Raw genomic sequence first — 15,648 nt, 5'->3', positions numbered from 1 at the left:
GGGGCAAACTCGATTGTATCTCGAGGAGGATCCATACATCTGTATATTATCTACACGTTGTTTTCTCCCATCGCTATACGTAAAAGTGCACGTATATATCTTTATTCAGTATCCTTTTTCTTTCATTTCTCTACTCCTCCGCAAAATTGTACATGTATATCTACGGAGGCTGATTCATAGATAAAGAGGGAGTTGTTATTGTATACACATGCGCATGAATGTATATATATATATGAGGTACGGCTGCTGCCGTCTCTCCCCCTGTGGTCCGTAATTTCGTTTTATCGTTTCCCACCCCTCCCCCGTCCCTTTTCCGTCATCCCTTCTTTACGAGCTTTTTGCTGCCACCACTCGAGCTTTTAGCCCTTACATAATTCTCGTACAATAGCGATGAGACATCGTATACAGTTTCTTTTTGTCAGGGGGTTGGGAGGGTGGCTGCTTTTCATTTTATTTTATCCGATATGACTGTGAAACTGCGTCTACGCGCGATGAGGGGGATAGGGATATGAATCAGCGTTTAAATCACTTTGCTCGAAAGCTCGTGGTTGCGTGAAAATTTCAACACGGTACAAAAGTGTCAACTTTTTAAAAACGTGTATATATACGCGTGCACGTAAAAATGCAAAGAGAAAATAGAAAAAAATAAATAAATAAAACTATGCAAGGAAAAAAATATCTCCAGTTACTCTCTGTTTTTTTTAATCCCTCCTAAAAGTCGTCGCTCGAAACTCCAACTCTCTCCCAAAAAAAAAAAAAAGTTACTTCCCAAGCGAGGAAACGCACTCTCTCCCCGAGGGGTAAAAAGTGTCGGATTGCACGAAGGAGCCCCAACTATAAAAAAAAACAAGCGTCCACGGCCGGAATTTTTTTTTTTTACCAAGCGCCCAAAGAAGAAGATAAAACACGCGCGAGTCCTGCGACGCGTGTTTCTGGGGAGTCCGAAAATTCAATGGAGCCGATGCGCATTGTTTGCTTAGGATATGCCCGTTTGTAATAATAATACGTGAATAAGCTCTCCTTGGGAATACTACTATACATATACATATTTGTACGCACCACGTGGTGCTTTTCTTTCGTTTATTTCGCCATTGTCCATATTGTAAAGATCCTCTTTCTCTGTCCATCGTTTTACATTCATATTGACTCGATGCTCGAGATGTAAATGTGACAATTGACCGCGTGGCTATACGTGTCAAGTAATGTATATGAAATGGAAAAAAAAAAAAAAATAATAATGGTTCAAAACACGCTGACGCGCACACATACACTTGGAGAGGATTCGCGCGGAGACATAAGTGGGCCTATATTCAAAAAGAAAAGGACGCACGAAACTAATTCCACGGGGGAACAACTAGCCAACGTAACACATGAGACAGGCAGACGGACATCAGACACGAGCGTATATACTTGTATGTACGGTTTTCTTCGCTCCGAGTTTCTATATATTCGAGACACAAAAAGCACACGCGAGCTTACAGACGCGAAAAAACGAGCAAAAAAAAAAAAAAAAAAAAAAAAAAAAACCAAAACGGGCGAGAAAACAGAAAGCTTCTTCTTCGGGAGATACGTGGAACGGGGCTGGCGTGTATATATATAAATATGTGTGCGAGACAGAAAAAGAAGAGGATGTATTTATGTGGAAGGAGAGAAAAACAGAAGAAGAAGAAGTCGAGGCGACGCGAAACGTGGGCGCGTGAATGAATGGGACAAACGATGGGTCGCTCTTGCGTGTATTTTATTATTATTATTATTATTTTTCTTTTTTCGCGCCACGCGTGTTTGTATAGGCGCGAGACACAAGTAGGCACACCCCAGTGGATAAATAACGCGAACAATACATGATCTTACCCCTCTCTCTTTTTTTTCCATCACCTTTGCGGGAGAGAGAGAAACAGGTTCCGGCCCATTGTGCGCACACAAACGCATCACCCACGTAAGGGAACGAAATTTCGGAAAAAAACCCGGAGTCGGTTCCTCGAAGAGAGAAAGATAATCCACGCATATATACACCCGATGCGCGGAGAGAGAGAGAGAGAGGCGGGATTATTTAAACGATGGATCATTATTTATTTGTATGTACACACAAGGTATACAGCGTCTCTCGGCGGGAGGGAGAGAAAACACCATTATACCGAACGGAAACACGCTGCACGTGCGGGAAAGTTGAGCTTAGACAGAGAAAAAGATGAAAAAAAAAAAAAAAAAAAAAAAACAACATGGAATAATAAAAACAAGGACGCGACGCGGACGAAAAAGAAAACGCGCGGGGAACAGAAGGAGGACACATGGACCGGAGAGGGAGGGAGGGAGGCGAAGGAAGCTGACGCTTTGCAGGATGCCGATGGGGGGGGGAGGAAGGAGAGCTGTACGGCGATTTATCAGTCTGCCGCTACTGTGGTTCCGACGGCGTTTTCGCCTTTTACGCGTATATATATATATATATGTATATATACAGTCGAGGGGGTGTGCCGTGTGCGGAAGAGGGAGCAGGAGGGAGGGGCGCGAGCAAGAAGTAGACGAGAAGAAGAAAAAGAAGAAAAAGCTTGGCGCGCTGCCGAGCTTTTCGCGCTTCCCGTCTATCCATCCAACGCCGATGCCCTTCCTCGTATGTACACGTACAGATACACTTCACCGTCCTCTTTCTCTCTCCGTACAACTCACTTGCTAGGGAATCTTACGTCTTGTTTGTATGCACACTAGTGGGTTCTCTAAAATGTCACGTAATCATATCGTTCGATCGCTGAATTTTGAGAAAAATGGACCGATGATGATTGAAATTTGTCGATAAGTTTCATCATAAAGTGCTTCTTCTATATATTGAGAGCAACGAAATTTAATAACAATAATAATAAAAAAAGGGGAAAAAAGACATCATTTCCTAATTCAAAGATTCTTAGCACAGTCGGCGGGGAGATTTTAAAAATCGTCAAAAATAGAGATGGGCTCGAGAGAGAAGAACATTGCTCATCGTATACATATATATAAGACACACGGGGGCGACGACGACGACGACGACGAACTCTCTCGCTAAACGGCCAAAAGGGAAGCGCATACCGGTTCGTTTATTTCAAGATCCGAGGGAGCCTACAGCCGCCCCCTCCGCGTGCCTGTGTCATTTTCTTTCGGCTTCGGGGTCCTCGCACCCTGATCTAAAAAATACGTATAGACTTGCGCATCGTTTACTCAACTGTTTGGTACAAAGACGGCATTACATTAATACCCCCCGTTTAGATTTTACCGCAATTTTGCAATATGTGTAATATTTATGTATTTATGTTGCGTGTGCACGAAAATGTAAAATCATCGCGTTGAAAACATTAGTTGGCGCTCGATCGAAGAGAGGCAATGCAGTAATTTTTTACGATCGTGGAAAAAAAAGTTACGCAGTGGGGTGTGAAATTTGGACAGCGGATGAAAATGGATTAAGTAACGCTGGTGTACACACGTGCAAAGTGCGTGCGTATACTATAAAACGTGAATCCAATTTATCCAAAGTTGCATATATATACGACTCACGAGCAAACGACTTAATTTGTAATCTCGTTCGGGGAGATGATAATGTAACCTGCGCTCCTCCCTTTACCACCCTCTCGTTTGCTCGGTAATCTCTATGTCCTCCCGACCCCCATTTCCGCCTTTCGCCCCTTGCATGCAGAGATGAAAACCGGCATCTGCATAATCCTCTTTCTAATCGTTTTTCATTCTTCGATCAATTATCCTTTAGGTTTTTGTTGTTCGACAGTCATTCTTCTTCCCCCAGCTCTTACTCACACGGTAACTTGGATCAATGAAAATAGAGGCTGCGCTTACAATAATACTCCATGTACGCATATTGTAGCAGTTCAGAACTTTTCAACCCAAGGATGATGTGTCGGTGTTGAAACCTAAATCGCTCATCCTTTGTCAAATTAACCGCAAAAATTTACACTACATTTGTAGAAGTGTGGTTTTTCTTTTTTTTTTTTTCTTCTTCGGTAACATCACTTCTCGCTTATCAATGCGCGCGTGCCTTTTTTTTCGTACTGTAGACATACCTCACCCGCAGCAGTGACACGGAATGAAGTGAAAAAAGGGTCTTTGGAAAAAAAAGTAAATACGTACGGCAAAAGCGATTGTGTTGCAAAGAGAGGGGGGAGGGGGAGAGGGAGAAAAAGTACATAAGAACCGTGTGCGTGGCCTAGAGATAAGCTAGACAAGGACGACGGCTACTATATAATTATGCTCTGGAACACGTGACGATTGCGCGTTTACAATAAACGAAGGTGTAAGTATTTGAAATCATGCAGTGCCTGGTGCGGATTATATAATTTTTTTGACGGGACGGAATTTAGCGTGCGTTTATATTTAAATTCCCGCTCTCTCTCTCTCTCCCTCATATCCCATGTGTGTATGGTTGCTCGCGACTTTGCGATTTATGAGGTCAATAGTCTCGAGAAAGTGTGTGTACTTGTATATAATATAATGCGACAGTTTTTTCGCTACTTTTTTTTTTTTTTTTTTTTTTTTCGTTCTTGGAAGAGTCAAGCCGATCGGGATACAGTTCGGGGAAGACTAAAAAATTGTCTACCGGAACTACGCTCGTACACGGTGCGAAAGTATACGCGCGACGGTATATACATCGGTGAAGAGAAAAAAAAAATAATGCGCGAGCCTTTACATATAGTGAGTGGGAGAAAAGTTGCGAGTTCATTAGTTATGTGTTTTTTTTTATTAAAGACTAAAATCAATTGGTCGTTCAATCGAATTAAAATATATTTAGTAGTCACCTTCATCCTATTATGATTCTTTGACAATCAATTTTTCTCTTGAAATGAAATACAGAGGATATCATATCTTTCCGGGAAATCTCGATACCGAGTTTGGGGATGTTTTTTTTTTTTTTTGATTGGCCAAAATAACTAACTATACTCGAAAGAGAAAAAGCGGTGTGCAGGTTCACATGGAGCGACAGTCGAGGCGATAGTCATTACATGTTTTTACACCTCCAATAAAAAGAAAAAGAAAAATAAAAATTTGTGACCTTTGACCAATCAAAGACAATGTACCGAAGAGTCCAAAAAAAAAAAAAAAAAAAGTATACCTACTACTGGAGAGAGAGAGAGGAGAGTCTTGTGTGCGTTTGCACGTACCACCTCCATTTTTGCATTCTAGTACAGAAAGGAACGGGAGCATACTACACTCACAGACATGGAAGGAAAAAAAAGAAAAAAAAAAAAAAAAAAAAAAAAAAAAAGAACGAGTTCAGAGGAAAAGCAAAGCGAAGGCGGCGCGTATATAACAAGTATGGAAGCATTCCTTGCGAGAGTGCATATAAGAGTGAGAGGGAGCACAGGAATGCCAGAGGCACGTACATATTATACCGAGAGGTGCAGTACTCAAGTATCTATAAGGGGTAAGTATATTAGAATGAAATTCGGAGTTGTACCGATGCAGGACTGGATTTAACGCGGGAAGATTTCGCGGATGCGTGAAGAATGTCGGCGCATAGTGACGAATTTCGGACGATTCTTTAAATAATTTTGCGGAGACGAGGCGACGCTGCCGCGATGTATAAGCAAGTATAATATATATATATTATACTGTGCAGCAAAAGCAGCTGCTCCGCGGTATCTCTCGCCGCGAGAGCCTCTGATGTGCATGCGAGATTAGCTCGTTACGACGATGGTTTTTCCAAGTGATAAATGGGTTGAGACTCTTTTTTTTTTCCCCAATCCGATGATTTCGTAACTCAAATATGCATGTATATTTAAAACACACTTGTCGGTATTATACAGTTGGTTCAACCGGTTCGAGGATATTTTACACGCGACTCGAAAACTTTTTCGCTAGTACACACATACACCTAGACGTATGTGGATTAAATTAGACTTTCCTTTTTGTTACGCGTGTCTTGTTTAGTTCTCTTTACTATGGGCAAATGGTCATTCAATTTAAACTCCGATGGTCCTTAAACCGTGACATTATATTGTTATACATTACACGGGCGCGTCGAATCCACAACGAAAAAAGGACGCGTGGGTGTGTTATCGCGCGAAAACGTGAGTACATGCAAACTCGCGGTCTAGAAAAACACACGGGCCATTTCCTAAAATTCACACACAGAGCCGTTAACCCACAGGCCGTTATGAAGCACCGCCACCGAGCTATACATAACGAGAGATTTTCGCAATTTACGGTTTCGTAAATATAATACTTGGACCCGCGCTAGTGTAAACACCGGAATATCCGAACCATGCGTGCAAACAGATTTGGAACAGAGAGGTATATAGAGGTATGTTCGCAGTCGTTTAGAAGGGCGCAGTAATAGATCCCCGATAAAAAGCGCGCACACCCATTCTTATCTCCTTGTTCCCCTCTGCTATCGAAACAACGACCGCGGTGACAGAACCTGATTTGTCGTTGAGGGGGAGGGGATCGTGGGTGGGTTAGTTTGTCGCGGAAAATGAAACGCGCGTAAGTGTGTATCTTGTGTACTACGTGTGACAAACGGCGTGCGAGGTCTAAAAATATTTAGGCATATGAAACGGAGCGTTAAAAACGAGGAATTCCTCTGATGCTCGTCACCGCTGCGTTTTAATGAGAATCAAATTACTACCCTGGAGCGCGTAGTATGGAGTTCACCGGGAATATACGAAATGTATTTTTAACGTTTCTTGGGAAAAAAAAAGGTAAGCAATTAATCCAAACTTTTACATACCGAGGCTTTATTTTCGCTGAATTTCATTATTAAAATTTCACCGCGATATCAGTACATTAAATATAGAAGCTTACGTGAGGATTGTTGCTGCGAGAACTGTGTATATATATGTGTGTCTTATTACAAACGAAAACTTATACAGATCGAGATGTAGTTTGCGGTGCGCGCGTGTGTCTTTAGATGTATAAAGCGTTGTTCGATATGTGCTTTTATTTCTAAATTTAAAGGGTTTCATAGATTTGTGAACCAACTTGTATTTCCGAGTATTAGATTGCATCCGCTACACTTGCCAAAAGATTACGTCCGCGAAGCACGTCACGAGCTAACAGAACATGAATTATTTTTTCCTAAAAAAAATGCTCATGACCTCAGAGCTAAGCAAAATCAATGGCATCTATTTACACACTGCTAATTACTCATCGTCGTTGTCACCGACCACGCATCGATAAGCGACACCGAAAAAAAGGCAATTTCTCTCTCTTTCTTTGTCTTGCAATCGTTATTTCGATTTATCAAATGCACCTGTTTTTCCCTGTATCTTTATTATCTAAATTACAACAAACCAAACATTAAGTTCATTAGTGACATTAAAGTTGAGATTAAATCGTATATTATACTTTTATCTATTTGAAAAAAATAAAATAAAATAAAATAATTGTCACCCAAGTAATGACCATCTGTTATCAATGATTTTTTTTTCTTCTTTTTTTCCAACGCGTTTTTCCGAGTATTTTTGGCGACACTCAAGGACGCAGCGCGCCATACGAAGCGAAGGAAGAAAAAAAAAAAAAAAATCACGAAACCAACTCCCTCTCCCTCCTTTTCTCTGCTAGCATCCATCAAAAATTCCTCCAACAAAACGGAGTCGTGCGAGATGAGATACTACTTCTCTCTTCGCAGGCTCGCACGCGCCAAAGGAGAAAAACAACTATACCATTGTGGAGCAAGACAAAAATCGAAACAGCTAATAAATTATCACCGAGATCGGAAAAGGAACGTAACCAGCCGCTTCGCCAACATGTAGGAGGAGGAGACGGAGGTTAGGATGCTCAATAGGTTGCAGAGGCAGGTACCGCTGTACACTCCGCTCTCGCATGGGACACTCATCGTCGGTTGAACGGAGCAAGGGGATAAAAATATATCCATCGCAATCGTCGACTCACCATATAAAGTCCTGACGACGAACACGAGAAAAAAGATCCTGAGGCTGCGCCCGTCCAAGACCGGCAGTCCAGCCAAGAACGCAGCCATTTTCTCACGGCTGCTGCTTTGCTTCTACGTTATATATTATATCCTCTCTTCAGGCTGCTATATATGTGTACTTGTGCCGTGCTCCTCTCACTCTCTTCTCTTCCTCGCTTCTCTCCGTATATATCTTGTGTATTCTCTCTCTATACAGTGCAGCTGCTGCAGCTCGATAACGGATAACTCGGCTGCTGGCAGTACCTCCTCTCTATTATCTGCGTATGTGTGCAACTTGTATGTACGAATCGCGAGGAGGAAAGTTATAAATGACGTACGCAAGCACGAAATCGCAAAACAAGACAATACGACCAAAGATACGTCGATACAGGTTCAATGTACATATACACCACGAATAGTATTATTCATTGACCCAAGAAATGATTTGCATGGAGTTCAAACACTGGCGGTCTGCTCGAATGTTTACATCAAGTCCAACGAGCTAATCATCCTCCAGCTCTCTCCCATGTCGACAATAAAACCATCAGATGAGAGCGAGGCTGATAGTTTTCGGAGCTCCTGCAAAATCTTATCGGCCGAGTGCCATTGTTATACATTCCTCGGGCCCCTCGCACATAAATACACACAAACACGATGCCACTCTTCTGGGGTGTACACAATCTCAACGCGAACGAGATGAGGGTGGAAAAAAAAAACACAAGGGTTTTTCTCCTCGGCTACAACGACAAAACAATAATGTATTCAACGCTGGTGCTCTTCGTTTTCTGTTGTGTAAATGCTCCGCACACTTGCACGTATCGGAGTGCCCAGACAACACGCCGATTGCCGATATCGCCAATTTCTTCGTCTCTGTCTCTTTTTTTTTTTTTTTTTTTTTGGAGCAGAGCTACTTGACGCTGCGCGACTGGTCGGACCGAGCCGAGCGAGAGAACTACTTTGCTCCGTGCTTCGGCAGCACAGTATACACAGTCTGTACGAACCGCTTGGTTGTGTGTGTGTGTGTGTGTGTTGCCGATTCTCCTTTTTCTCTCTCTTCGCGCGCGTATACGTATGTTCGTCTGCACTGTCTGCAGCAGCAACAGAGAGCATTGGAGAACTCCGCACCGATGAAAAAGAAAAAGACAAAAAACCGGAGCGGAGTAGGTGGCGCTGCAGTAGTGCTCCCTCAGTGATATATATATATATGAATTAAATAGAGTGTGGGTGGATGAGTGCGGCTGTGTAAGAGTACGCGCGGTGAATAGAGGCTGTCTCTCCTTGGCGATGGAAAAAAAAAAAAAAAAAAAAAAAACCAAAGAAAGGAAGAGAAAAACTGCGGAAAGGAGAAAAAGAGTAGCAACGGCGATGGTGAGAGAAAAACAATCAAAGCAAGTGATCGGGATTATAGTTATTAAAAATTAACCGGCAGTAGAACTGCAGTGGTGATGAGAAAAACAATTCGATTACTACGTAATTGAGATTTCGTTAATTCATTAAGGAGATATGAATAAATAAAAATTTCGGCTACCCCCTATACAAGGACATAAGATAAATTTCGAACGGCATTTACGCCACTTACTGATCGTTTGGTCGAATTTTTTTAATTTTCACACGTGCAATGAGCAAGATGAGATAACGACAATGTAGCGAAGATACGGTTTACCATTAATTTTCCACTCGTCTAAATTAAACAATTAACTGTTCATACAGACAGTACCGATAAATCTTGTCCACTGTTGTTTCGCATTCGCTACGAAATTGCCTTGTAATTTTCAAAAAAAGGCGATGACAATTGATACATATACACACAGGAGATACGGTAGAAATCAATCTCGTTTAGCGAGAAGGGATGGTACCTACAAGTGAAGGCGAAAATCCCATGAGTAAATAAAAATCAGGCCGAACAGCAAACATCGTCACCCCCAACGAAAAATCCCTTATTTCCACGCGACACGCATTCACTTATCCAAGTTCATGCATCATCCCAACCGTTCTCCTTGTAAATCGACACTCGAGAGGAATCTCGCGTGCGTAATACCTATACTCACGCGCAACGGAAGCTAAAAGGCAATAAGGGATAAGAGAGACAAGAGGTGTGTGTGTGTGTGTGTGTGTGTATGTATATAGCACACACGCAAAGAGGGGGGGGTGCAGAGAGTAAGGAGGAAAGAAAGAAAGAAAAAAAAAAAAAAAAAAAGAATAGGAGGAGGCGAAAGGAGATACCGGGAGCCGATACACAGGCTCCGGCCGTTCTGGCCTTTGGCGGGAGAGAACGACTCGTGCTTTCGCCCCCTCGCTTATATATATTATATACCTACATAGGGTAGCCCTGATATAGCCACCATGTATACACGTATATATTATAGGTACGGGTGACTCGCTTGCTTTTGGCTTTTGTGCCGGTTGCATGGGGATTATCTGGCTTTTCTTGGAATTTCCGAGGTTTTTCCGAGGATTACCATTTGTGCCCCGAGATAGATGCGTGCTTAATGTTATGTCGTTGCTGGAATATATATTCTTTACAGGGAGCTTTTCAATAAACTTATTGGTCATCGTGTTTTTTTTTTTTTTTTTTTTTTTTTTCATTTATAGGGTAGAAGCTGTGTACGATTAAGCTCCCAAGAAAGGTTAAATTTCTATACGGCTACAGACTATACACATATATGGTCTTGAACAAAAGTTTTTCCATGCTGCAGTGTAACTTTAATGAAAAATGATCGTACTTACCTACAAGGTTGCAAAGTTATAGTGATTGCCCGTCAGTCCCTAATCAACGTATAAATTGTTTATTGGTATTTGTTTTTCATGAGAAAAACTGTACTTTGATGTATACGCACGCTATTGCCGAGAGGTGGAATGAAAAAAAAAAAAAAATCTCGTTGATCAACAAGTCACGTGCTAATAAGTTCTGATAATAAACAACCCATTTAAATTGTGCATAATATATATACTCGCGTAACGTATAATTGTGCGCTTATGGAGGTAGAAAAGCGCGTTTTCAATTGAAGAATCAATGACAGGTTGGATAAATTGAAGCTTTTCCCGGAATCCACTTTGTCCGCGGGACAATCTTTTTTTCAAATGTTTGCTCGGTACATTATATACAAATGTGTTTACTTGATGCACAATCTTTTTTTTTTTTTTTTTTTTCCATCGTGTAAAATATACACTCATCTGGTTTGTCAACGAATGGGGTCGTTTAATCGCATCACGATGAGTGTATCACAGACCACGTAATATGCAACTCTCATCACCTCAGTCTCAAAGGTGTAAAATCGTTAAAGAAACTTATTAAAACAACGCCTAGGTCGATATATTCGTTCAAGGAAGAAAAGAGAAAAAGAAACAAAAAAAATCCAAAAAACCCGTTCAAACGTCATTCCCATGTAAATAACATCCTATTTTTCATTTGTTTCCTTTTTTTTCCACCCATGCTATTTGTACAAAAGCACACACAAGCGAGTCACGTACTCGTTTTTTGCCGCGTACATCTCGATGGGTGTACAAGTATTCAAGCAAACGAAGTCAGGTACACGTACATATATATATATATATATATATATATATATATATATATATATATATATATATACGCATCGGGTACAACTATCTCGACGGCTCAAAGCGTCCATACAAGTACAAAGTGAGTAAGTGGTTGTATACGTATACCCGTACCTTACCAAACTTGGCTGGGATACTCCGGCTAATGGACGCCCGCGTAACTCCATAAAAGTACACGGTAAGTACATATATATATATAGACTTGGGCCACATTCGCACGGAAACTCGAAGTGCTCGTGCGTATTTTTCCACCGAGTCTCATTGCACCCTTCTCCCTATATATGTATGTACATATAAAACCGGGTAATCGTTTAATTCCACCTTTCCCGCGTCTTCTCTCCTCCTTTTATTCCCAAAAAAGGACTCGGCGTATACGCGCGCGAGGGGCATTTTAATCAGCAAAACCTATAGAGACTTTACATGCATATACAACCATGTACTGCATTTATATGTATGTATACGCGAGCTTTTATATATTATACATGAAGCTCGTGTATCGCGTGTTGTTCGACAAGCCTCGCTACACGCCGTTTATCCGCGTGTTTTGTGCAATAAACACCACAAGCATACATACCTTGTGAATATAGGTGTTTATTTACGCGCATTGTCTATAAAAATGTGTAGTTTTTATGTACCACAACAATGTATTCTATATATGATGTTTCTGGGGTGTAACTCGGTGTGAGATATCGTTCAAAAAAGTCTCCAACGGAGTTGAAACAAAACAAAAAAAAAATTGTTTTATTAAACCTACTGTTTACAAATTGTATTAATAACTTAATATTTATAAATTCAAGAATATAATAGTATATACATTCCGAAATAATGTTAAACTTCGACGTACGAGCATATAAGCATTATGTGATAAGTTTATCTCCACGGCCATTTAGAGGTGATTTGATAAAATTCTTCATCTATTAGTTTTGTGATAAAAAAAAACCTCGGCAGATAATGGAAAAAAAAAAAAAAAAAAATGTTCTTCTCAAGGACACGTCTCTAATGGCATCAGAAATTCATTAAGAGTATAGAAACAAATCGAGAAAAAAAAAGCCACGAGGCACGCGCTCGCTATACGACAATTAACATACATGGGCGCGTGTGGCGTATATCATCACTAAAAATACATCAACAGTATGGAAGTGACGAAGCTTAACCCATCGCAAGCCCGAGAGATTTCGCAAGCTTTTCGCTCGAAAAACACGCGCTCCCTCCAACGATCAGATTTCCTGGTGGCTCATGCCCATCATACGCCATCGGAACTTTTATCGGCGAATTTGCATTAGCGCCACAGCTCAAGCTTTTTGCGTGTATGCCCACGGGTATACCAAAGGTCCCGATCCCCACCGGCTCATTAAATCACACCTCGACGCTCTTACACATACACAATCACCCGATATTTTGCACAAGTAGAACTGTGTGCTGAAAAAAAAAAACAATAATACTTAATAATCTTTCGACCCGAGTGATGGGAAGGAAAAAAGACGTTCGCGCACCCCCTCTACGGGTGATGGTTCTCGATCGGAGTCCGCGATTCCGAAATAAAAGAGAAAGCCACCGAGATTTAATGAATCCTCCCAATTTATACAGAGGGTATATTTGTATTATATAATTGTTGGACCTCGCATCGACGCGTCTTTTAAATACGTGCAGTTAAAGGCTTGCATGGGTATTCATATGTTTCTATTAGCTCTGTATGTTTTGTATATTCTGGTTATTAATAGATAAAAAAAAAAAATAAATAAATGAAAGACCTGTCCAATTTCACGACACGTTTCATGGCTGGTCAACAGCGTCAAGCTCTTTGGACGTATACGTACATCTCCATCAGGGGTAAAAAGCAGGAATATATATATATATGCGCTTGTTTGTCGAAAATTCGATTAAACTGCAGTAAACCCCCCCACGTAACTGTATACATATACAGATGTGTATAGGTGTATGGAGCTGTTGAACGCGTGTATGGGATCTCGCCAAAAAAGATCGATGACGCAAACAGTTTCCTCGCTCCGATTTTCTAATCATCGTGCGTCAGGTACACCTATAATGTACAACTCGGGCGTGCACGCCTCAATGTATACACATGTATCATCATCATCTTCATCATTTTGCTCTCTATACAAAAAGCAATCTCGTTCCCGTTTATCGAGACGTAGGTGGGTATATATACATGGCGATCATCGTCATTACCCGACAGCTCTCTCTCTCTCATCCACGTGGATGAGTACATATATATACACATGTATTATATTATATACAGAGGCGCCATCGGGCCGCGACGCCGCGTCGGGATTCCGCGGATTCATTATATACCTCTCTCTCTCTCTATACTCGTCCAGATGTATATATGTGCGAGCGCGTAAGCTGCACCAGAGTGGGTACCTGCACGTGGTTCGCATTTTCAAGTGTACTCGCGATTCTTTTTTTTTTTTTTTTTTTTTTATCTATATGGTATGTAAAAGGTACATCGGGAAAATCGAGAAGCTGGCAACAAAAACAACAACAAAAAATACAGAAGAGACGGATCGGATTAGCAATTATAACGTGGGAATGGACGAGTTTGGGAGTTTTTTTTTTCTATCAGGTAAAAGACTCGTTATAGGGGGGAGGATATTATGTACGATATCCGCGGATGGTTTTTTATTCGTGACAAAGTGTATTATACATTTATATATTTTGGAGTCTGGAGGAGATCATGACAAAAACGTCGCGTTCAGTATAATATAATACTTATGCAACACGAGGATGAATAATTTAAGGGGCCATTCCACGGTACAGATTTCGCGATGGTTTGGTTCGAGATATGAACCCCGTGAAACTTTCAGGTAAAAGAGTATATAGACATCGTTACACCACTTGTTTTTTTTTTTTTCGAATATGCCATGCAAAAAGAAACGCGAGTCTCTTCGACACCTTCCGGGATGTATACTTAAATGTGTGTCATATATAATAATAATAAGTATGTACGATGATACGATGGAGGTGTCCGTTGCTTCTTGAATTACTTTTTTTTTTTTTTTTTTTTTTTTTTCTCTTTGTTAGCTACAATGTTTGTAACTCAAAGCGCAACAGAATGTATGCACCCCTCCTTCCCCCGGCAATTGTCGTAATTTAAATCTCAGCTCTGCACCTCGAGCTCGTAATTTTTAGGTACACGGTGAAAAATACAAGTCGCTTTTAAATTCGGCTTACCCAAAACGGTGTGCGGGACAAGAGTTTACCCTAAATCAACATTTTTTGAATCAATTTGATAAAATATTAAAATTGGCTAAAAAAAAAAAACAAAAAAAAAACATGTGCATGCGTCTTCTTTCAAGGTATAATGTATAGTAATAAGTGAGTGCAGTGTACTGATGGTACAAACAACGCGTGTAGTATACCGCACAATATACGTACAATGTGATAATGACGTACCATCACCACCTCCTCACATATATATCAGTTGTAATGGATGCAGGACGTGTACAATGTCTCTGTTGGCTCGCATGTTTTACATTTACGCGTATAGTACGGTATAACGGGTGTGTCTATTGTAAGGCATAATTTGTATACCTATGGCTCTTCGTGTGCATATGACGTGTGTCCCCCGCTCATCTGCAGCGCAATTTACCCGCAAGCCCAATACAATACATACACACTAATCTACGGATAGTACTCGGGGAAGGGAGGAAAACTCGTATGTTTTTTTCTCCAAATCCTCGACGCCTCACACATATACACAGAAAATGAACAATGGACCGCAAGTATAGGTGTACAGGTATACCTATATTATGATAGTGCAGCATCAGAAACGACTCTCGAGAGAGCTGCAAAAGGGAGAAAAGTGCAACGGAGCCGAGAGAAGAGGAATAATAAGGAGGAGGAGAACAAAAAAAAAAAAAAGAGAGAGAGAAGAGAAAAGGAAGTGGGCGAGAGCTCAAAGCTCGGATGTATATGTATATATATATATATGTAGGTGTATGTACGCAGGGACGACTGTAGGACTATATGGAGTCGCGGCAGCGTGGCGCCCGAGGAGAGGCCCCCATCGCCTTGGATCTCTCTCGCTCTTCCACGCGTGTGTAAGTAGGTATATATGTATACGTATAAATGAGCGGGCCTTATATTACCTACTATACGGAGTTAAAGCTGCAAGCTGGACTAGAGGCTATAATATATAAGTATATATATATATAGCGCGCACATTGTATATACGTATGTGTGTTTGC

At 41.0% G+C, this 15,648-nt stretch overlaps 1 protein-coding gene across 1 annotated transcript in view; it reads right to left on the bottom strand.

Annotated features, from left to right (window-relative positions):
• tkv (serine/threonine receptor kinase thickveins) overlaps window positions 1-8,803 on the bottom strand; it is a 34,224-nt gene extending 25,421 nt beyond the window's left edge. Inside the window, exon 1 of the mRNA XM_014349078.2 lies at window positions 7,864-8,803. Coding sequence (XP_014204564.1) covers window positions 7,864-7,951 — 88 coding nt within the window. The 5' untranslated portion in view covers window positions 7,952-8,803. The remainder of the gene's footprint in view (window positions 1-7,863) is intronic.
• Between the last annotated feature and the right edge of the window lie 6,845 nt (window positions 8,804-15,648).

Source organism: Copidosoma floridanum, unplaced genomic scaffold, assembly GCF_036245765.1.
Source record: "Copidosoma floridanum isolate Cflo_tuat_1 unplaced genomic scaffold, Cflo_Japanese_pri ptg000019l, whole genome shotgun sequence".
NCBI lineage: Eukaryota > Metazoa > Arthropoda > Insecta > Hymenoptera > Encyrtidae > Copidosoma > Copidosoma floridanum.
The sequence above is the reverse complement of the archived record's forward strand: the minus strand, read 5'-3'. Positions and strand labels throughout refer to the sequence as shown.